Source organism: Myotis nattereri (genome assembly GCF_964212035.1).
Source record: "Myotis nattereri genome assembly, chromosome: 1".
In the NCBI taxonomy this organism is placed as follows: domain Eukaryota; kingdom Metazoa; phylum Chordata; class Mammalia; order Chiroptera; family Vespertilionidae; genus Myotis; species Myotis nattereri.
Window position 1 is genome coordinate 4,313,399 of NC_138075.1, and position 21,961 is coordinate 4,335,359.

At 57.7% G+C, this 21,961-nt stretch overlaps 1 protein-coding gene across 2 annotated transcripts; it reads left to right on the forward strand.

Annotated features, from left to right (window-relative positions):
* Positions 1-487: 487 nt before the first annotated feature.
* Positions 488-21,384, forward strand: LOC308522714 (uncharacterized protein C14orf132). 2 transcript variants are annotated; one of them, XR_013996254.1, is made up of 2 exons: positions 488-724; positions 1,976-2,361. XR_013996254.1 is itself a non-coding variant. In XM_081096265.1 (2 exons), exons 1-2 carry the CDS (start codon positions 698-700, stop codon positions 20,058-20,060), a joined length of 252 nt encoding a protein of 83 aa, XP_080952391.1. In that variant the 5' UTR covers positions 488-697; the 3' UTR covers positions 20,061-21,384. The 2 variants fall into 2 exon arrangements, 1 of the variants encoding a protein (XP_080952391.1); XM_081096265.1 differs by lacking the exon at positions 1,976-2,361 and adding an exon at positions 19,836-21,384.
* The last annotated feature ends 577 nt before the right edge of the window (positions 21,385-21,961 follow it).

Genomic DNA, 21,961 nt, shown 5'->3' on the forward strand with positions numbered 1-21,961 from the left:
CCAGGCTCAGAAAGACAGTATCTTGGCCGGAGCGCACAAAAGAGCGGGGCTGGGACCCAAACTTCCTTCTGCCCAGTTCCAGGCCCAGCGCGCTGGACCCTGTGGCGGAGCTGGCAGCCCAAGATGGGTCACCCAGACCCTGGTCTTCCAGTCTGGGAAGGCCTGCCAGGCCCAGGAAAGCCCTGCTCGCCGCCACCGTGATGGGCTGGGCTCAACGGCCCGGGCCGGGGTTGGGGGGGGCACTAAGAGCCCTGGACTGGGGTTCAAGGCCAGTTCCAGCACCAACCGGCTCGGTAACCTCCGGCCTCAGTTTCTCCTTCGGGCCCACGCGGAGAAAAGACTGTGAATGCTCAGGGGTTCCGCCGCCCCGCCCTCGGGGTGGGTCTGGACGTGGTCACGTGCAGGGGCGCTGGGTCCACCACCAACCCCGCCCCGCCCCGCCCCGCCCCGCGCCGCGCTGTATCCCCGCGCCCGCCGCACAGCTGCCGTCTGGAGCCGAGAGCGCGGAGCAGCCCCGGGGCGATCGGGCGGGGGACGCGCCGCCGCGGGGACACTGCTCAGGCCGCGCCCGCCGTAGCTGCGGACCCGGGACCCCTGTGCGCTGCTCGGCCGCTCCCGGCAGCTGTGCGCCGGCCGGACCCGCAGCAACAGCGAAGACTCGGGCGCGGGCGGCAGGGCGGCCCCGGCAGCCGGCACCATGGATCTCTCCTTCATGGCCGCGCAGGTAACGCCTTCTCGCGCCCAGGCCACCAAGTCTGGGCTGTGGCCTCGCCCTCCTCATGGTGCTGAGCGCCGGGAGGGGCCGGGCCGGGCGGTGGCGCCAGTCGCCAGCGCGGGGTCCACGTCCCGGTCCTTTGTCCAGCGCCCGGCGTCCCCACCTGGTGCGCGCGTCCCAGATGGCGAGCTCCGGTCCCCGGGGTGGGCGGGCCGGGTGCCCAGACCTCGCTGGGTTCCCTGTGCCCAGGCTGCGAAGGGCCCGGGCAGTGCGCGTCGCCCCCTCCCTGTCCACACTGCCCCCCACCCCCCCAACCACCACCTGCTGTTCCTCTGGCGGGGGAGTGACCCTGGAGCCCTTCAAGGCCGAGCAGCCCAGTGCGTGCCTCTGGGGGGCGAGCAACCTCGCGCTTCCCCATTGTGTGTCTTCCGGAGGCGCCAGGCAGTCTGTCCGTTGCCACCACCCCCACCTCGTTTTCTCCTCTTTAAGCCGAGACCAGAGCGAGCCCGGAAACTGCTCTGTGACCCGCCAGGCGCCACGCACAGCGATGGTTTTATCCTGTTGGTTTTGTGCGGAGTCTGTAGCCAGCAGAGCCCAGGAGACCATAACTCTCTCCTGATGCAGAACAGGTTGCGGGCAGGGAACGCAGCAGGCGACTTCCCATGGCTTGCTCTCTGCTCCCGGAGAGCCCCTGGAGCCCTGAGGTCAGGGATCTTCTGTCTGTGCCTTCCGGCTCCACCCAGAACCCCCCGCCCCCCACACACAATTCTCTAGCTGAGTGACCGTTCTGAGCCCAGGGCCGGTCTGGCTCCAGGGAAGGGCCTCGCTTGGCCTGGGAAAATGGGTCCGAGGTACCAAATTCAGACCCTGCACCGTGGTAAGGTTGGTTAGGCTGGGAGCTCAGAGGCAGGAGGCCACCGAGGCCCCCCTCTGTGCCCTGGGCGTGTGGCGGGCCCACTTGCTGCTGTTTCATTTTGCAGGGAGGGAGTTTGAGGGGACACTTTTCTTTCCCCCCAAACTTGGCTGTGGTGGAAGCCTGTTTAAAAAGTAACGGTAAAGCCCGGCCGGCGTGGCTCAGGGGTTGAGCGTCCACCTATGAACCTGGAGGTCACGGTTTGATTCCCCGTCAGGGCACAGGCCTGGGTTGTGGGCTCGATCCCCAGTGTGGGGCATGCAGAAGGCAGCCGATCCATGATTCTCTCTCATCATTGATGCTTCTCTCTCTCTCTCCCTCTCCCCTCCCCTCTGAATTCCATAAAGGTATATATTTTTAGAAGTAACAGTAAAATCCAGGCTGAAGGGACAGAGAGTCCCCAGATGCAGGCACGAAAGGAGGCAGAACCCCCAAATTGGCTCCAGAGAACCCAGAGCCAGTTCCCGGCAGCCTCTGGACAAGTTTTCCCTGATGCTGATTGCTCCACGAGCGACGCTGGCCTTTTCCCGCTGACTCTCTGCCTCCTGTTTCTGAACCCACGTTTACAATATTGTCGTGTGGACACCATCTTACAGTGGTGACTTTGGCTACCTGGTGACAGGTGGCATCCGTGGGTTTATTTCCAGAGGGACCAGGAGTTCCCCTCTGGGTCCCCCTGAACAGCTGGCATTTCTCTGATTAAAAAAATAAATCCATCTCTGCAAACCCTGGGGCTGGCTGGAGCATCATGAGTTGCTATGGTAACAGGACAAAATAAACAGAGGGCTGTTTAGCTCCCATAGGCTGACGCCTGCACAGAGGTTGGGTTCTTTTTTGTTTACGCTCCGGGTTTCATGTGGCGCATTTATTCCACGCTCAGCCCTGCGCATGGGGCAAGGAGCAGTGCCACCCCAGCGGGGGGGGGGGGGGGGGTGCGGGGGGCGGGGAGACCCTGGGGTTTGTTGAGCAGCTGCTGCGTGACGGACCCGCGCCCGCGCGCTTCCTCACTGTGAACCCTTACGAGTCTGACCCAGGCGCGGCCGCCCTTTTACAGGTCAGGAGATCAAACTTCAACACCACCCAAAAGAGCTGGGTTTCCAACCTGGGCCTGGGAGCTAGGCTGTTGCTCACCCAGGTTTCCACCGCGTGGCTGCTCCCTGAGGACAGTGTCGGGCACAGGGCAGACATGATTAAGGATGGCTCATCTCGTCTTCTCCGGAAGTGGTCTGACCAGTGCCGTGTAGTCCTCGGGGTGGCGTTCTGGTGCTGCCCTGTCCTACCGGGCAGGAACTCTTACTCCTGTGGCATTAACAGCCTTGGCCAACGTGCTCTGGGCGTGCAGTGACCACCAGGTGTGGGTGACCGAGGCCTGTCCCCACACATCAGCAGCGAGCCGTTTGGCGGAGAGGTGGTCGTGCCTCCATCCACGTGCTCAGCAGGTGTTGAGTACCTGCCTCGGGCCAAGCTCTGTGTCAGGCACGGGGACGGGAGGCTGGGGGCAGAGTTGCATTCTGGGTACTCCCAGGTAGTGGAGAAATGGTGAGCCAGGCCATCCCCCGCAGGGGTGACCAGGGTGGCTGGCACATAGTAGGTCCTCCACAGGTATCTGTTAGATGCTTGGATGAGGGCCAGACAAGATGCATGAGCATGAAAAGCCATTCTCGGGAAAAGACAGTGAACTTGAGGTGCCGAAGGCTCTCCTCCCACACACCTGCCTCCTCGGGACTGGGAGGGTGCAGGCTCTGATGGAGGAGAGCAGGTAAGGTTCCCCCGTGGGCCCGGGAAAGAGGGCGTCCTAGGCAGAGGCCGGCAGGAGGGAGGCCCAGCAGGCACTCAGGGTAGGGGCGCAGGAGCTGGAAGAGAGGGCCAGGGCCGGGTCACCGAGGCGCCGACAGGTGGGGTGAGACGTCCACTGGAATCAGTGGGCAGTGGGAGCCACTGCAGGTCGCAGAGCAGGGACTGGTGGAGGCTGAGGCAGCGGTTGGGGAAAACCTTAGTCCCTTAGAGCAGCGGTCGCCAACTGGTGGTCCGAAAGGTTGGTGACCGCTGCCATAGAGGACCAAGCGGAAGGGCAGGTGAAGTCAGGGCGCACAGCAGTTTGATTGACTGATTGAGCCAAAGAACCCAGACCTGAGTGAACCCCAGCCCAAGCCTCCTCCCCTTCAGAATGTTGTGAGTGTGATTCTTGTCTGTATCCTTTAAAAGGCCCAGGGGCCTGGCTGGCATGGCTCAGTGGTTGAGCATTGACCTATGAACCGGGAGGTCACGGTTCGATTCCCGGTCAGGGCACATGCCTGGATTGCGGGCTCGATCCCCAGTGGGGGGTGTGCAGGAGGCAGCCAATGAATGATTCTCTCTCATCATTGATGTTTCTATCTCTCTCTTTCCATCTCCCTTACTCTCTGAAATTAGTAAAAATTACGTGTGGTTTTGTTAAAGGCCCAGGGGATATAAGCTATTTCAGAAAGATTTCCCTCTCAAAAGCCAGGATTACAGAGACACCCCTCTTGGATGTGCAGGGCGCACATCCGTTATCCGGCTAATCCTCTTAGGCTGTGCGTCCTCCGTGCGGCAGGCACTAGGGGTACAGGTCCAGCTGTGTCCAGCTTAAAGGCGGCCGTGGCACTGGAGCTGTGAACACTTGGCTCACGGACCCCACTCACCCTGAGCCCTGGAGGTGCTCAGCCACCTCCTCCAGGCTGGACACACCCACCCACCCCACATAGTCCCCGGGGCCCTGGAGACTCCAGAGGGTTGGGCAGTAAGCAGGAGTGTCTGTGTCTGTGTGGCCAGCGGTGGTCGAGGGCAGCTAGCCAGGCCCCAGGGGGCTAGAGAACCACAGACTGTGAGGACTGAGCCCCAAACCCTGTCATTGGGGGGTAGCCCCTCTCCACAGACGGCCCCCTTCATTCCTTCCCTCCCTCCTGGAAGTGCATGCTGCCCCCACATCAGGGGGGGAGGGCGCGGCGATCTCATCCTTTCCCCCTAAATCCGGGCTGGCCTCGGTGGCTTCCTTGGCCAGGAGAAGGCCGTGGGAGTGGCGGGGGACCCCCGGGGGTAGCTGGTAGGAAGCCTGCAGCTCCCTCCGGGGACTCTGGGGACACTCGCTCTGAGGGAGTCACCATCACGCGAGGAATGCGACCTCCACGCTGCAGGAAGGGGATGAACACGTAAGGAGCCTACTGTGTGCTGGGCCAGCGCGGGGGACGGACCCCAGGCCAGGAGTGCCGCTCACATTTTCCTGTGTGGCCCCCTGTGGAACAAGCTCGCCTGGGCCCAGGAGTGCCCAGCTGCTGCGGCCACTGGAACCCCCTGGGGGGGTCTAAGAGTCCTGCTGCCCAGCCCACCCCAGAGACTCCCCCGGAGCCGGGCCTGGGAGTGAGCGTTAGTATTCCTTCCCACTCCCCAGGTGATGCCAGTGTTCCCTGTAGGTGGAGACCGGAGCTTAATCCCTCCTGCAGGGCTGCCCCTCCCCTCGCGGGATGGGGCAGATCCGTGGCCCTTTGGTGCCTTTAGGTCATGAAAGTCATATGGCACCTGGAAGCCACCCCAGCATCGATCCAGCTACTTCAGGGCCCGGATAACAGAACCTGGGAACTCGCTCCAGAATGAAGGTTCTCCCTCCCTCCCTCCACACCTGGTGGGTACCGTTACTGTCCCCCCGCCCTGGCACCGACAGGAGGAGATGGAGAGCTAGGGGGGCTCGGCCACGAGGCAGAGGGGCCAGGAGAGGAGCCCCATCTGCTAACCACTGGGCCATCCTTTCGTGTCACCTACCACCTCGAGAAGCAGTCCGGATGCGGGTCGGGGAGCAGTGAGGTAACCAGGGACCCCCACGGGTCAGCTTCAGGACTTATGGATCCTGCTAGGTACACGCAGCGTTGGGCTTGTGTGCATTTTTAACAAGTCGTTAAAGAGGTCTGCTGAAGCAGGGGACACAGCTGAGTGGCTTCAAACAACAGACGTTTAATCTCTCCCAGTTCTGCCGGCTAGAAGGTGGAATCCAGGTCCACGGCTAAGGCCTCTGTGGGCTGCAGGGGGCGCGCACTCCATGCCTCTCTCCTAGCTCCATAGCGCTGCCGGCAGCCCTCGGCCTCCTGCTCATAGACACATCCCTCCACCCTCTGCCTCCATCGTCACTCAGCGCTCTTCCTGTGTGGACACCAGCCCTGCTGGGTGAGAGCCGCCCTCGTGACTCATCTCACTGGGTGATAGCTGAGCGATCCCATTTTCAGTGTTCCCAGGTACCAGGAGTTCAGACACCGCATGTCTTTCTGGGAGACACAGTTCAACCCATAACAGGGTCTGGCACTGGTCTTAGAGAAGCAGTAGACAGACCACTCGTCTCAGCCTCAGTTTCATCACCTGTGAAATGGGGACAAAACTCAGAAAATGTCTCCCTACTGAGCCAGGCCCTCTCCGCTTGGAGTGCTGGGGACCAGGGGGTCACAGGCCCTGCGGTGCGCCCGATCCATGGCAAGGTGGAGGTCAACCCAGGTGCCCTGGGAGCCCCAAGGGGGCACCAGCCCAGCTCCCGGGTCAGGGAAGGCTCCTGGACTGAGTTTGCAGGAGGCACAGCCATTAAATACACAAAGGGAGGCGCTCCATGTGGAGGGAACGCATGGGCAGAGGCTCGAAGTGGGCCTGGGCTGGGAATAGTGTCTCCTGTTGGGGGTGGCGGTTGGAGGTACCCATGTGGTTGGGCCAAGGGTGGGGAAGGGGCGGAGATGAAACCAGGGTGCGGGGGAGGGGGATGGGGGCGCGCAGGCAGGTGACTCCATGGGCTGGAGCAAGGGGTGAGGGGCTGGGGGACTCGCAGAGCAGGGCCTGGCCTGGCGGGGCCGCGCAGCCCTGAGCCCAGCTCCGCTCCGCCCTGCAGACACACAGGCAGGCCGCGGCTTCTTCCAGGATTTCCAGAAAACGGAAAGTTGGATTTGTGCGCGCAGTCTGGATTTTCACGTCCTGGCAACCAATTAATTTCTTTAAACAAACCAGCCAGCCGTGAGGTGAGCTGTTTCAGTTACTGTATCCGTTGGGTGACTTAGTGGCTCACAGCAATAATCTGTATTTTGCGGGACCCGGACTGGGAGGGACACCGAGCTCGCCACTTGGTTTCGTCCTGCGACTGTCGCAGAGGCACCCGCGGGGTCTCTGCACTCCTGTGGCCCTGCCCCCTCCCTAAAGCATTCCCTGGTGGACGCTGCCAAACTCCTTAGGACCCGCCTTGGGAGTCCCCGAGTGTCGCTGACTTCGCTTCCTTTTGGTCAAGGGAGCGCTGAGGCTTGGGGGTGGGGGTGGGGGGCGGTGAGGGGAGGGGGCAGATCAGATCTCCCCCTTGATGTGGGCGTGGGTCCAGGAGGGAGGGAACAGTGCAATGGTGGCAGCCGGCTTTGGGGCCTGGCTGCTCCGTGGCCCCAGCCGAGCAGGTGAGTGGGCTGGGGCTGCAGTGTCATCTCTAGACACTGGACAGCGGTGGACGGAGCTGGACAGAACCTGTCGCGAACAGCCAGGTCTGGAGAGAAGGAAATGACCGCGAAGGAGGTGGCGCACCTTTGCTAGGCTGCACGGGGGAAGCTGCTGCTCGCTGACGGTTTGACCTCCACAGTGGCAGGTCCATGTGGTCAGCCTGCTGTGCGCCCCCTGGTGAGGCGGCTCCCTGCCTATGGAGGAGGACGCGGTGGGGCACGGTGGAGGAGCAGGCGAGCGGAAGGGAGGAGCAGGCAGGTGGGAGTGGCAGGCAGGTGGGAGTGGCGGGATCACAACCTGCAGGAGACATCCGAGGAGGCTTGCTGGGTTTGTAGAGCAGGCACCCCTCCCGCCTCTCCCCACCCCTCCCCTCGGCCCCCCTCTTAGAACCCGGGCCCTGCTGGTGGGAGGACGCGGTCAGCCCAGGAGCGGTATGTGGACACTGGGTGGGCCTTTCTGAAAGACAACATGTGTGGTCTCCGCGTAGCTGACCCCTCCTCCCCCCTCAGCCGCCCTTTCTCCACCCCTCCCTCCTCTGGCTCTTTGGGGGCTCACAGCTCATTTGCATTTTAATCATCTTCACGGAGGGAAGAAAAACACGGGACATCTGCCGGTGCAGAAGAAGGGATTGTGCTGTCTCTGGGAGTGGTCCTGCCTCCACGCGGGGCTGTGGGATCCTTCCAGGATTTCTGCGAGAAAGCAGCAGGCGGAGTCTCCTCCCAGAGGGACCCGGCACTGCCCGGAGAGCAGATCTAAGGAGCCCAGCTATCCCTGCTCAGAGAATGTCTCCCCAGCCTGGGACTGCTCCTTTCTCTCAGAGCAAGCGTTATCACTACAATACTAATTGTCTGTCCTCTCAAATGTTTTTAAGCCATTGAAGATATTTAAATATTTTATCATTCTAATTATCCCGGCCTGGGGAGAGAATAGAGGGCTACATGTTTGCAGGGCTGTGATGAGCAGTTAAGGAAAAAGTACAACTCTGTAGATCAGCGGTTTGCAGCCTGTGGGTCGCAACCCCTTTGGGGGTCGAACAACCCTTTCACAAGAGTCACCTAAGACCATCGGAAAACACATATATAATTACATATTGTTTTTGTGATGAATCACTATGCTTTCATTATGTTCAATTTATAACAATGAAAATACATCCTGCATATCAGATACTTACATTATGATTCATAACAGTAGCAACATTACAGTTATGAAGTAGCAACGAAAATAATTTTATGGTTGGGGGTCACCACAGCATGAGGAACTGTATTAAAGGGTCGCGGCATTAGGAAGGTTGAGAACCGCTGCTGTAGTGCCTTTTTGGACCAGATTTTCAGATGGGATTTTAAGAGCCAAGGCTTTCCGTCCGACTTGCAATAATTGTATCCCACGGAGCTAAGAAAACTGGGGCGTCTGGAGGCGGATTGCCAGTCTCCAATTAAAAACTTGAGTGTGTTTTAGAGCAGCGGTCACCAACCGGGGGTCCGCAGACCGCTGGTGATCCATGAGGTCTGAAAGGTTGGCGACCGCTGTTTTAGAGCCCCCACTGTGTGCTCAGCCCTGCTCTGCGGGGGGAGGGGTCTGAACCCACCCCCACTCCTCCTACTCTGAGATGATGGAAACCCACCCCTGTTCGCTCTCGCTCCTTTCTATCCCCTCAAGGTGTACCTTCTTATCATAGCTGCCATGTATCAAATACTCAGGGGTATGAGGCAGGCTCTCTGTTGAACAGTACACCGAATCTCACTAAATCCTTGAGAGCTCCATGGAATAGACCATCTTAAGACCCGTTTTACAGATGGAGAAACTGAGGCTTAGAGAGGCAGAGGCACTTGCCCAGGGCATACAACTAAAATTCAAACCCAGATCTCTGTGCCACTTCAGCTTATTTTTAAAATCTAATCTGACCATCTCCACCTCCTGATTGGAATATTTAACCCATTTACATTTAATGTGATGTGTTTCTGTAACTGGGTTTAAATCTACTATCTCATTGTTTGTTTGCTTTATTGGTCCCATTTGTTCTTTGTTTTCTTTTTTTCTCTTTCTCTGCCTTCTTTTGGGTTGAGAAATTTTTATTTCATGCTCTATCCTCTTGACTTACTAGCTGTAGCTCTTTGTTTTGTTATTTTAGTGGATGCTTTCGGATTCAGAGTTTATGTCTGAATAAATAGTTTATCATAACCTATCACAAATGATGTTGTTTCTCTTCACACATATAGTGCAAGGACCTTATACTAGAGGCCTGATGCATGAAATTCGTGCAAGAGTAGGTCTTCGCAGCCGCAGTGGCTGCCTGGATCCCTCCCTCACAGCCCCGGCAGCTGCCTCCATCCCATGGCTGCAGCCCCGGCTTTGTCCAGAAGGACGTCCGGTCTAATTAGCATATTATGCTTTTATTATTATAGACATGTCTATTTCTCCTCTCCCAGCTTTTGTGCTAGTATTGTTACAAGTCTCACTTCTACATATGTTATTAACCTTACACTACATTGTTACGCTTATTAGAAGTCAATTATCTTTTAATGAGATTTAAATAGTAAGAAAGAAATCTTATATATTTTCTCCTGTGGTTATTATTTCCAATGTTCTTTACTCCATTGTATAGATTCATATCTCCACACAGTAGTATGTTTTTCCTGCCTAACAGACTTTGACATTTCTAGTAATGCAGAAGTGCTGGTGATGGATTCTTTTGGCTTTTATATATCTGGGGAAAAACCTTTTTTGGCTTTCATTTTTGAAAGTTTTTTTGGGGGGGAGGGGTTGGTATTTTTTGTTTTTTGTTTTTACTGGGCATCACATTCTAGGTTGATGGTTTGTTTTTCGATACTTTGAATATATTACTCCACCATCTTCCCGCTCGCATTGTTGCCCGTGAGAAATCTGCTGTCGTCCTTATTTTATTCTTCTGGACACAATGTGTCTTTTTTCTCTTTGGCTGCTCTTACAGCGTTCTCTTTAGGGACTTGGAGCATGCTGACTACATGTGCCTTCCTATCCTTTTCTCCGTGTTTCTTGTGCTTAGGATTTGGGAGCTTCCTGTACTTTGGAAGTTTTCCTGTCTTTCTCCCCCGTCCCCTCCCCCGGTTTATGGAGCTATAGTTGACATATAGTGTTGTATAAGTTTAAGGTATTCGACGTAATGACATATTGACACATTGCAAGGCCCTGTGCCGCCACCACTCTGCGAGGGCGGTGCTGTCTCTCACACGCCCGTTTCACAGAGGAGGAAACTGAGGGTCTGGCCCAAGGTCCCGCAGGTGGGAGCAGTGAGACCAGGCTGGGGCTGCGCCCAGGGCCCAGGTGCCAGAGCTGGGCAGCAGCGGATGGGTCATGGCTAGTTGTGAAGTGAGCGCGGCCGTCAGGGTGTGGGAAGCAGCCTGCTGGGGCTGGGGGAGGGACTGTCCTGACGACAGTGAGACGGATGCCGGGCCCTCTGGGGACGAACCCCTCCAGGGCTGGGGAGCGAAGGTGCCCAGACCACAGAATGACCAGGCTGATCCCCAAGGGCCTTTGTGCTACACTCCGTCTTCATTCTTTGACCCACTTACTTCATTCAGTCGCTGCCACACTGGAGCTGGAAGGAGAATGGCGAGCTCATGAGCCCACAGTGTGAGCCTGTGTCTCCCAGAGCGGGCACGTCGGGAAGGAGTGGCAGCACAGACACCGCCACCGGCCACTGCTCCCTCTGCCGATCGTGGCAACACTGGGAACTGTGGCAGCTTGTTCAGTTCTTATCCACCGGGTGCAGGGCCCTGTGCAAGCCTTGAGCTCAGGTGTTTACATCTGTCGGCTCCTGAGTCCTCATAGCATCCCGATGCGGGAGGTGATATCAGCCCATTTTTTTAAAAATATATTTTTTATTGATTTTTTTACAGAGAGGAAGGGAGAGGGAGAGGGATACAGAATTAGAAACATCGATAAGAGAAACATCGATTCACCTGCCTCTTGCACGCCCCCTACTGGGGATGTGCCCGCAACCCAGGTACATGCCCTTGACCGGAATCTAACCTGGGACCCTTCAGTCCGCAGGCCGACGCTCTATCTGCTCAGCCAAACTGCTTAGGGCGATATCAGCCCGTTTTACAGATGAGAAAAGTAAGGCTCAGAGAGGGTGATGGATTGGTCCACAGTCACACAGCTCCTTGGGAGCCAAATCACACGTGGAACACAGACGGCCCAGTCACTTGCCCTGCACTTCCTCTCTGCTGGATTCGTGGGGTTTGGTTTTATTTGTCACCATTGAGCATGTGTGCGGTTGCCCCATATTTCAGGCCATTAGTTCACTTGAGGAGCTGTTTGCTTTAAGTCTTTGACAAATAGCAGATTGGTAGGGCCGGGCGTCACAGACATCTGGGCTCAGTGATAGATATCAGTGTGTGTGTGTGTGTGTATGAGACACTGTGTTTTCTTTGAAGTAGAACTCATTAGCCACCATGTAACCGGTACATAGCAGATGGTGGGTGAGCAGGGTGCGTAGAACGAAACGCCTCAGCATAATGCCATGCGTTCTCACTAATCCTCCACGGGACAATTATTCTAATACTTCATTTCTATCTCGGAAGTACATCCCTCTTTGCTCCCTGGAGGTGAATCCTCTACCCAGCTACCCTGGGCCTTCAGTGTGGTGTGAAGTCAAAAGCCCTCTCAGGCAGCTTTCATCTGCTCCCCGCTCTCTCCAGCAAGTCACCCACTGCCCACTGTGCCCACATCATCTCTGACCTCCTGCCCACTGCAGGGCAGGCGGGGTGCTGGCCCAGGTCAGGGGAGGACCTGGGTGTGGGTGAGCTAGCACGTCTGTGGCTGCCCATCCATCTGTGGGGACCGACCTACCCTGCCTTCGCACCTGGCTGAACCCCAGCCCCTCCTGTCCCCTCCCACCCTGTGACGAGCATCACAGTCTCGGATTGTTCCCAGTGAATCAGGAAAGAAAAACAGCCCAAAAGACCAATGGATCTTGGTATCGCCCTTTGTCTGTCTTCTCTTCTTTCTCCTCTGCTGCTGCAAAAGCTGGCAGCATGACCCCAGCCACCATGGGCAGAGGGCAGCGGGCAGCGCGACCTCCGCCGCCACAGGCAGAGGGCAGCGGGCACCCTCTGAGACACCAGGGCTGTCCTTTCCGATGGGAGAGGAGGCCTTTCAACCTCCTCTTAGGAAACTCCCGCTCCCGGCTCCCTCCAGCCGCTGGGGAGCGTTGGGGGCCTCTCAGGGCCCGCTCCGCGGGCGCCCCCTTGCCAGGTCCCCCGGGGACAGGCCCAGATCCCTTTTCCAGGCTGGAACGGACCAGGGTTTCCACAGAGGATTGCAGTGCGCTCTCCTCTCTGCTGTTGGGCTGTCAGCATGACCCCGTGGTGCCCTGGGCTGGTTTGCCTCCAGGCCCTCGCATCTCTTTGCTTCTGAGATGATTTCTCTCCAACAGGCAGGGTTCCTGTGGAGCACAGTGCAGACTTGATTTAAAAATCCTATATAATAAAAGGGTAATATGCAAATTGACCCTAACAGCAGAACGACTGCTGGACCAGTCACTATGAGTTGCACTGACCACCTCTTGGTTCCTTTCTCCGCCGGCAGGCTCCAATTGCCTGATGGCCACCCATTTCGGGGGGTCGGGGTCGGGGGAGCGGGCTGGCGTGCAGGCGGGAACAGCCGACCTCTTGGTCCCTTCCCTCAGCCGTCAGGCACTGATCACCCAATGGCAAACAGGGAACCAGGGGTGGGTGGTGGCAGGGGACGGGGCCAGCTGTGGGCAGCTGGGGAAGATGGCCCTGATCGCAGGCCAGGCCTAGGGACTGTACCCATGCATGAATTTCTGTGCCGGGCCTCTAGTATTTATATACTTTTATTATTGATTTCAGAGAAGAAGGGAGATAGAAACATCAATGATGAGAGAGAATTGTTGATCGGCTGCCTCCTGCACACCCCCCACTAGGGATCGAGCCCGCAACCCAGGCTTGTGCCCTGATTGGGAATGGAACCGGTGACCTGGTTCCTGGGTCGAACCACTGAGCCTCACCTGGCCAGGCTCCCTGCATCTTCTTAAAGGAAACTGCTGGCGTATAATAAACACAAGACCATGTGCAGCTCGTGCAGTTCCTCCAAGTCCCTGTGTAACCAGGAACCAGATCAGAACCTAGCCAGCCCTCCAGCCCCCCACCCAGGAACCCTCTCCTGCCTCTTCCCAGATTTCACCATCCCCCCAGGGGCAACTAGTATCCTGATCTGACGCCGGTTTTGCCTGTTTTTGAGCCTCATAAAAATCAGGATTTCCCAGCCTGCGCACCATCGCTGATACCGTGGTAACCAGCTGGTTATGGGAAAGGAGCAGAGGGGGAAGCCAGGCAGTATGGGCTCATCGTTTGGGCAGCTTCACTGGGAAGCTGCAACTTTGCGCTCCCCAGAGAACCACGACCTATGCAGAACACTGGGATCCAACAAAGGGGAGACAGACACATGCCCAGTAATGTTGGGGTGACAGAGAGAAGGCACCATCTGTCAGTCACACCTGGGAACAAAGATCATTGGCCAGATTCGGCATGGCCATGACAAACTCAGGAAAATTTGGGAATACATAAGCTCCTAAACAAAGGGGGGAGCGCTCTCTCTCTCTCTCTCTCTCTCTCTCTCTCTCTCTCTCTCTCTCTCGGCTTCCTTGCATTCACCCGTGTTTCCTCCGTAGTCATGTGGGCCTGTGGACCCCTTGTGCAATGGACCGATAGACGGCAGGGGGAGCACTAATTAAGCGAGCCTGGTGCCGGATTGGACCGTGCAGACACGGAAAGGAAATGCGGGACCCTGGCTCTGATCTTAGCCCCGATGGAGGCTAAATGGGCTTCTTCCTCGGCCAGACGGAGGGAAAGGACACCTTGGAAACTCAGGTTCGATTCCACAGAAATAAAAATCAGTCCTCTCCTGCGCAAGTCTCAGAAAATTCTTTTTCTGGGGATATCGCAAGAATCCCACTGCCAGGAGCAGCAGGTGGGGACGAGGGCCTCCCCCCTCGTTCACACTGACCCATGGGGCTGGGTAATTCTGTGTTGTCAGGGGCTGTCCCGTGCTCTGTGGGATGGAGAGCAGTATCTCAGGCCTCCAACCACAATTAAAAAAATAAAATCAATTGGCCCTGGATAGTGTTGCTCAGTGGACAGAGTGTTGGCCCATGGACTGAAGGGTCTGGGGTTCGATTCTGGTCAAGGGCACATACCTTGGTTGCAGGTTCCTGGGTCCTGGTTGGGGTGCATGCAGGAGGCAACCCATCAATGTGTCTCTCTCACATCGATGTTTGTCTCTCCCTCTCCCTTCCACTCTCTCTAAAATTCAATAGAAAAATATCCTTGAGTGAGGATTAGCAACAACAAAAAATAAAAACAAAAAAAATCAATTGACCATATTTAGCTGACTCTATTTCTGGGCCCTTTTCTCCGTTCCACTGATCTGTGTACCTTCTACTGCTGGGATAACGTAGCTCTATAGTAAGTCTTGAAATAAAGTCCTCTGAGTTCATCTACTTTGCTGTTCTTTTTCTAACCATGTTGGCTAGACTTGCGTATATACGTTGGAACCATCTTGTCTGTATGTATAAAAATTCCTGCTAGGATTTTCATTAGGGTGGTGTTGAATCCAGACACCAACGGGGGAAGCATTCACATCTTAACATCAAATCTTCCAGCTTATGACCAGTATTTCTCTGCATTTATTTAGCTATTCTTTGATTTATTTCATCAATATTTTATTATTTGTAGGATATAGATCACATACATATTTTGTTACATTTATACTTACTGTTTTATATGTTGGTGCTCTTGTAATTAGGACTTTTTATGAATTCCAATTGTTTATTGCTTGCATATAGAAATACCATTCATTTTTAATATATTTTAAGTATGATGTTAGCTCTGGGCTGTTTGTTTGTTGTTTTTGTAGATGTTCTTCATCAGATTTGGGGAGCGCCCTTCCAGGTATAGTTTGCTAAGAGTTTTTACCAGGAATGTGTGTTTAGTTCTGTCAAGTGCGTTTTCTGCATCTATCGATGTGACCATGCGTGGCTCCCTCTGACTTCTGCTAGTGTGGTGGGTGAATCACAGCAATTGATTGTTGTATGTGGAGGCAGCCTGCATCCTTTTTATATATTTTAAAAATATTGGATTCTCTTTGCCACTATCTGTGTCTACTTTTCGTCTGTGTGTCATCGGGACAGTGATCTGCCGTTTCCTGTCAGATCTTGGACTTCGGGGGCCGGGCGATGCTGGTCTTTGATTTCGGGGGCCGGGCGCTGCCAGCATCATCAGCGCGATGTGGGACGTGTTCCATAAAATGAGGTGGAAAGTGTCCTCTTCTACTTTCCGGGACACACTGTGCAGAATTGGTATGACCCTTCCTTACATTTTTGGTGGAATTTGCCAGTGAAACCACTTGGAGATTCCTTTTTTCAGGATATTTTTGCCTCCGTCCTGCCCACCATGGTCCCAGGGACAGTTCCGACTGGCAGCCTGGGCTCTGGCTCGGGTGTGTGGGTGCGTCTGGGCCTGGGCAGGTGTGTCTTAGCTCCGTTCTCGGAGCCTTTGCGACGCCCGTCTTTGGGGGCTCCCCTGCGCACGTGGCTTGGAGCGAGCCCAGACCCTGTGCAGGTTCATACACCCAGCAGGGTCCCCTTTGCCAGCTTCCCCGCCCCACCCCCTTCGGGGCACTGCTCCCAGAGGCCTTTTGTCCCGGCCCTCCGGCTAGAAAGTCCGTGTTTCTGTCAACTCCATTCTCCCTCACTGCCTGTCTCAGGGCTCTGTCCTGCCACATGCCCACGGGGCAAACAGGAGAGAAAAGAGCAAAGGCAGGGGAACTCCCCCACTCTTCCAGTGATGGGGCCCTTTCCTCCGCTCCTCTGGCCAGCGCGAGGGTTTCTCTTGCATTTTAGGGTCCCGGGACCTGCCACCATCGCTGCCACGGAAGGGCAGCCCAGCAGCTAGGCCAGCCGTGGGCAAACTACGGCCTGCGGGCCGGATCCGGTCCGTTTGAAATGAATAAAACTAAAAAAAAAAAAGACCGTACCCTTTTATGTAATGATGTTTACTTTGAATTTATATTAGTTCACACAAACACTCCATCCATGCTTTTGTTCCGGCCTCCGGTCCAGTTTAAGAACCCATTGTGGCCCTCGAGTCAAAAAGTTTGCCCACCCCTGGGCTAGGCTAACCTTGGGGAGGGGCTGGAGAGAGAAAAGAGAAAAAGGAAAGAAATTGGAGATTCCCCCCAAACTCTCCGCCCCAGGAGCCCGTCCTCTCAGTCCTCTGTGGAGAAAGAGGGGGTCCTCTAGGGCTTTGGCCGTGGGAGCTAGGGGATAAGGAGGGAGGCCCAGGATGCCGCCTGCCTGCCCGCCTCTCGTCAGGGTTTCTGCTCCCTCCAGCCCACTCCGCTGGCTGCCCAGGCGAGGCCCAGCCCCGGTGCCTTGTGCAGGGGTCCTAGCTGCTCTCTGCTGGGCTCCCCCCGCCCCCGCCCCCCGCCCCCCACCCCTGGCAGGCGCCAAAGGCCTTTTCAGTGCGTTTTCACTTCTTCCTGTGGATCCCCTGGGTCTGGGCTGAAATCCTCACTGTTTAGACAGGAAGCAGACCCAGCAGAGGCCCATCCAGCAGGCACAGAGGGGCCTGGAGCCAGGACTGCCTGTCCTCCTGGGGGGCACCTGCCCCTCCCAGCCCTGTGGTCCCTCCCTCCTGCATCCGCAGGCCGAGGCCATGTCAGCACCAGCAGGCTGCAGGGTGGACCAACACCCCCCCCAACTTACCCCCCTACCCCTCCACCCCCACCCCTGTTCCAGGAGCCTGTGCTGACCAGTGAGGCAGCAATGGAAGCCCTGCCTGCCTCTCCCCTGAGGCTCCGCCCTCACCTGCAGACCCAGTCAGGGGGTCGCCCTGGATTGCCCTTTATCTTCTGGGGAACATCCACTTCTTTCCTCTTGTTCCCAATGGAATTCATTTAAAATTAACAAGATCCAGCCCGGCCAGCGTGGCTCAGTGGTTGAGCGTCAGCCTATGAACCTGGAGGTCACAGTTCAATCCCCAGTCAGGGCATGTGCCCAGGTTGTGGGCTCAATCCCCAGTGTGGTGTGTGCAGAAGACAGCTGATCAATGATTCTCTCATTGTTGATATTTCTCTCTCTCTCCCCCTCTCCCTTCTTCTCTGAAATCAATAAAAATAAATTTTTAAAAATAAAAATTGGCCGTAACCGGTTTGGCTCAGTGGATAGAGCGTCGGCCTGCGGACTGAAAGGTCCCAGGTTCGATTCCGGTCAAGGGCATGTACCTTGGTTGCGGGCACATCCCCAGTGGGAGATGTGCAGGAGGCAGCTGATCGATGCTTCTCTCTCATTGATGTTTCTAACTCTCTATCTCTCTCCCTTCCTCTCTGTAAAAAATCAATAAAAAATATATTTAAAAAAAAAAATAAAAAAAAATAAAAATTGAATTAACAAGGTCCAAATGTGGGAAATGGAGAAAATCAAAAGAGCTCCACAAGGGGGAGTCCCCGAGTCAACAGCAGGTCGGGAGGCCCTGAGTCAACAGCAGGTCGGGAGCCCTGAGTCAACAGCAGGTCGGGAGCCCCGAGTGGACAGCAGGTCAGGAGTCCCCGAGTCAACAGCAGGTCGGGAGGCCCCGAGTCAACAGCAGGTCGGGAGCCCCGAGTGGACAGCAGGTCGGGAGGCCCCGAGTCGACAGCAGGTCGGGAGCCCCGAGTGGACAGCAGGTCGGGAGGCCCCGAGTCGACAGCAGGTCGGGAGCCCCGAGTGGACAGCAGGTCAGGAGGCCCAAGTGGACAGCAGGTCGGGAGCCCCGAGTGGACAGCAGGTCAGGAGGCCCAAGTGGACAGCAGGTCGGGAGGCCCCGAGTGGACAGCAGGTCGGGAGCCCCGAGTGGACAGCAGGTCGGGAGCCCCGAGTGGACAGCAGGTCAGGAGGCCTGAGTGGACAGCAGTCGGACTCTGTACCTGGGCGCCTGGGCACCCGCCAGGACAGCGAGGCCGGTACTTGGAGCTGCGGCTCAGCCCTGGGCATTGCCGTCGGCCCAGGTTTCAGACTCGGGAGCACGTTTCGTCCCTGCAGCACCTCCGGGGTGGTCCCCACTGTCACCCTCTTTATAGACAGAGAAATGGAGGCCCAGAAAGGGTCAGTCCCTTGGCCATGTCACACAGCCCGAGCGGGCAGCACGGGCCCAGCCTCCTGCCTGGCTCTTCAGCCCAAGGAATTATCCCCGACTCACGCTGCCCTGTGCGTGGGGCCGCTTCCTCCTCCTCATCTCTTAAAGTGCACGGGGTGCCATTGTATGACGTGTTTCAGTCTGCATTCCTTTTCAAGGTGAGGCCTTCAAGGTCAGAGGTCAGGGGTTGCCCTTGGCATCCCCGGTGTCTGTGGGATGAGTGCTGAGTGGGCGGATGGCACTCGGGTCTCTCCGCCTGTATGTGTGGGTCAGGGAGACCTCGCGAGAATTTGGCGATACAGGAATTGCCTTACCACGTCTGCAGGCTGGCTCGAGGCAGCCCTGGTGTTTCCTGATAAATGAGGTCACCAGAGAGCCTGGGCCCCCCGGCTGGTGTGCTCTGACCAGACAAGCTGAGGGCGTGGTCCCTGCACAGATTCCGAAGTTGCAGCTGGTTCTCAGGTCGGCCACCCAGGGCTGCCAGCTTTCGTCGCAAATAACAACACAGGACACCCAGTTACACCTGAGTGGCAGAGCATTGATTAAGGATAAGTATACATTTTAAAAAATACCTTTTTATTGCTTACAGAGAGGAAGGGAGAGGAGAGATAGAAACATCAGTGATAAGAGAGAATCCTTGATCGGCTGCCTCCTGCACCCCCTTATGGGGATCGAGCCCACAGCCCAGGCGTGTGATCTGCTCTGTAATGGAACCAGTGACCTCCTGGTTCATGGGTCTGACGCCCAACCACTGAGCCACACTGGCTGGGCAAGTATCAATTTTTACCAAATTTGGGATATATTTGTGCTAAAAAAATATTTTGCTGTTTATCTGAGTTCAGATTTCACTGCGTGTCCAGCTTTTTCCCTGAGGTTTCATCTCAGGGTTTATCTGACGGTCCTCGCCCTCCAGGCTCCCCGCTTTGGGCCATCTGTGACCGACAGCTGCCGTCTCAGGGCCTGGCCAGGACTTCTGAGCACTGGCCTTCACCCTGGGGTCACCCCCTAGAGGGCGAGGCTCGGAGAGGGGGGCCAGGCTCCGGTGGGGCCAGAGCCCTGGTCTCCTGGCTCCTAGGAGGCCAGGAACAGGACGCATGTTTTCACTCCGGTACAAATTTAACTTTATAACCCACAGCCCAGGAGCACACTTGGCCCGTCCCGTTGTGTCCGGGCTGCAGCCCTGCCAGGGCCTGCGGGTGGCTCCTCGGGGAGGAGGTGGACCCAGGGTGAGCCCGAAGCCCACCACCCACCGAGCTCGCGCCCTCCAGGGCCCACTCTCTCTCGCTTCGCCCTCTGAAGGCTGGCCTGGCTTCGTGCTTTGAAGATTTCCCTTTGAAAGGCCTTTCTGTTACTTTCTCAGGAGGCGCCAGCTTCGGGGAGGTTTATGTAACCTCCGTGTCCTGTCTCCTCCGCAGGAACAGATGGGGACCAAAGGCCCCTCCTTCTGCTGAACAGCCCCGCTGGGGGGGTGGGGGAGGACTGCGTGGGCGGCCTGACAGGCCCTGTCCCGGGGTGCCCCCCCCCCCAGCCCCGAGGCCCCAGTGACTCTCTCTCTCCTTCCCCACAGCTGCCCATGATGGGAGGAGCCTTCATGGACTCGCCCAACGAGGACTTCAGCACCGAATACTCCCTTTTCAACTCCTCCACCAACATCCACGCGGCCTCCGGCGGCCAGGGCCCGCCCGAGGAGCCCGCGCGCTCCTCCAACGACGCCGTCCTGCTGTGGATCGCCATCATAGCGACGCTGGGCAACATCGTGGTGGTGGGGGTGGTGTACGCCTTCACCTTCTGAGCGGCTCCCCGCGCGGCTCACCGCGGGAGAGGCTGGGGCGGAGCGCCCACGTTCCAGAAGCAGGAGTTCCCCCCAGGGCAGGGCCCCTCCAGGGGCAGCGACCGAGCATCTGGAACTGCCCCCCGCGGCCCTCATTTCAAATAGCCCTGCTGTGGTCAAGCCGATCCAGAAGCCTGGGCGTGTGAGCACCTAGCCCCCGGGGACACGATGGGGCGAGGCCGCCGAGGAGCAGGTGGGGGACGGCTTGTAACTGCTTCCCAAGAACAAGAGACTCCAGGGGCCCGCCCGTTAGGCTCCAAACGCAGACATGGCGGGGCGATCGCTCCCCGGCAGCAAATAACCGCCTAGCTGTCTCCATGCCGACGCGTCACGCCTGGGGGTGGGGTGCCGGGCAAGAGCCCCCTCAGAGCCCGAGTGTCCCCACCCCCATCTCAGCCCCCGGGGATGTGGGTGGGGGCCACGTGAAGGGCCTTGGAACATTCCTCCTGTGACTTGCAGTTGAGCCCTCTGTCCCCAGACACCCGGCCCCTTAGGAGACCCCAAAGCGGCAGGAACCCCAAGGATGGGGGGTCGCGGTGACACGTGGGGTCCGGGCGGTGGTTTCCGCCTGCTGGTGGGCTTCCTCTTCTGTTTGAAAAGAGGAGAAGGCGCCTTTCTGACGGAGACCTGCCCTCGGTTCCAGGCCCCGCGTGAAGATGCGGGTCGCTCTCCGAGAATCCGCAGGATGTGAGGTGAACAGGGCTGTGTCCGCGCAAGCACGTGGGGGGCGGCGGGGGCGGGGGCGGTGTGCCTGGTCCCCTGGCCGGTCCTGGAGGGGCCAGGTCCCAGGGACGTGTCCTGACTCAGCTCAGGGCTCTCGCTGACCCTGCCTCCAGCCGGCTCCTGCCTTCTCAGCCGCCCTCGGCGACAGTATCCAGGGGGCCGCGCCAGGTGGCAGGGCGTTCAGACACCCGCGCTGTCACGTTGGTTGTCTGCCGTGGGCTCTGCTGCCGGGGAGGGTCCTCTGCCCATGTCGGTTCCCTGCATCCTTAGACGTCAGTGGCGCCCTGGCCGGTGTGGTGCAGGGGATACAGCCACTCACCTCTGGGAGGTGAGCATGGAGCTGCCGAGGCAACGAGATGACCAGCCCGACCGCCAGACGGCGCCGGCCCTTATTGGTCCCATCCCTCACTGTGGCCACACAGCCACCCTCAATGCTTAGCTCCGAGGAGGTCAGGGGTGTGGAGAACTGGCATGACATTGGAGAGGGATGTCTGGAGCCACTGACGGGGCCCTGCTCTCTGCAACACCAGCCTGGAGCCTGGGCCTGGGGACAGAGGATTGGAACCGGGGGGCTCGTGCCTGGGGGCCTGGGGTTTGGAGCTGGGGACTGGGGACTGGGGACTGGGGATTGGAACCGGGGGGCTCGTGCCTGGGGGCCTGGGGTTTGGAGCCGGGGACTGGGGACTGGGGATTGGAACCGGGGGTGGGGGTAGGGGGATGGGGGGTGTGGCCTGGAGCCCTGAGCCTGGGGCCTGGGCTGGCTGTCAGCCACGGTGTGCCCACTGTCAAGCCCCAGGGCTGCCCATGAGGAAGGCCTTTCTTAGACAGAGGGCCCGAGGCGGGGGTCCGACCTGGGATGGGGAGACCAGGTGGTGCCACCTTCAGTGGCCGGTGGCACATCCAGGGCACACTTACACCAGCCCTGAGTGTGCAGAGGTCGTTTCCGAAGTGTGGCCTGGACCGGCTCTAGCTGCCACAAGTAGAAGTTTCTGGCTCCTGGGAATGGGGCAGGCACATGCCTCTGCCCAGGGCCCTCTCTCTGCCAGGCTGCATGGGGAGATCGGGAGCCTGCCCCCCCTTTAGAGCTGAGCACAGCCTCTTTGTGTGGCCAGAGTCTGACTTTCCCAGGATGCATGCAG

Bases quoted from the DNA above. Each gene is read 5' to 3' on its own strand.
- LOC308522714 (XM_081096265.1), top strand. From the start codon at position 698: ATGGATCTCTCCTTCATGGCCGCGCAG. The intron at 725-19,835 runs GTAACGCCTTCT...CCTTCCCCACAG, and splicing joins TCTCCTTCATGGCCGCGCAG to CTGCCCATGATGGGAGGAGC.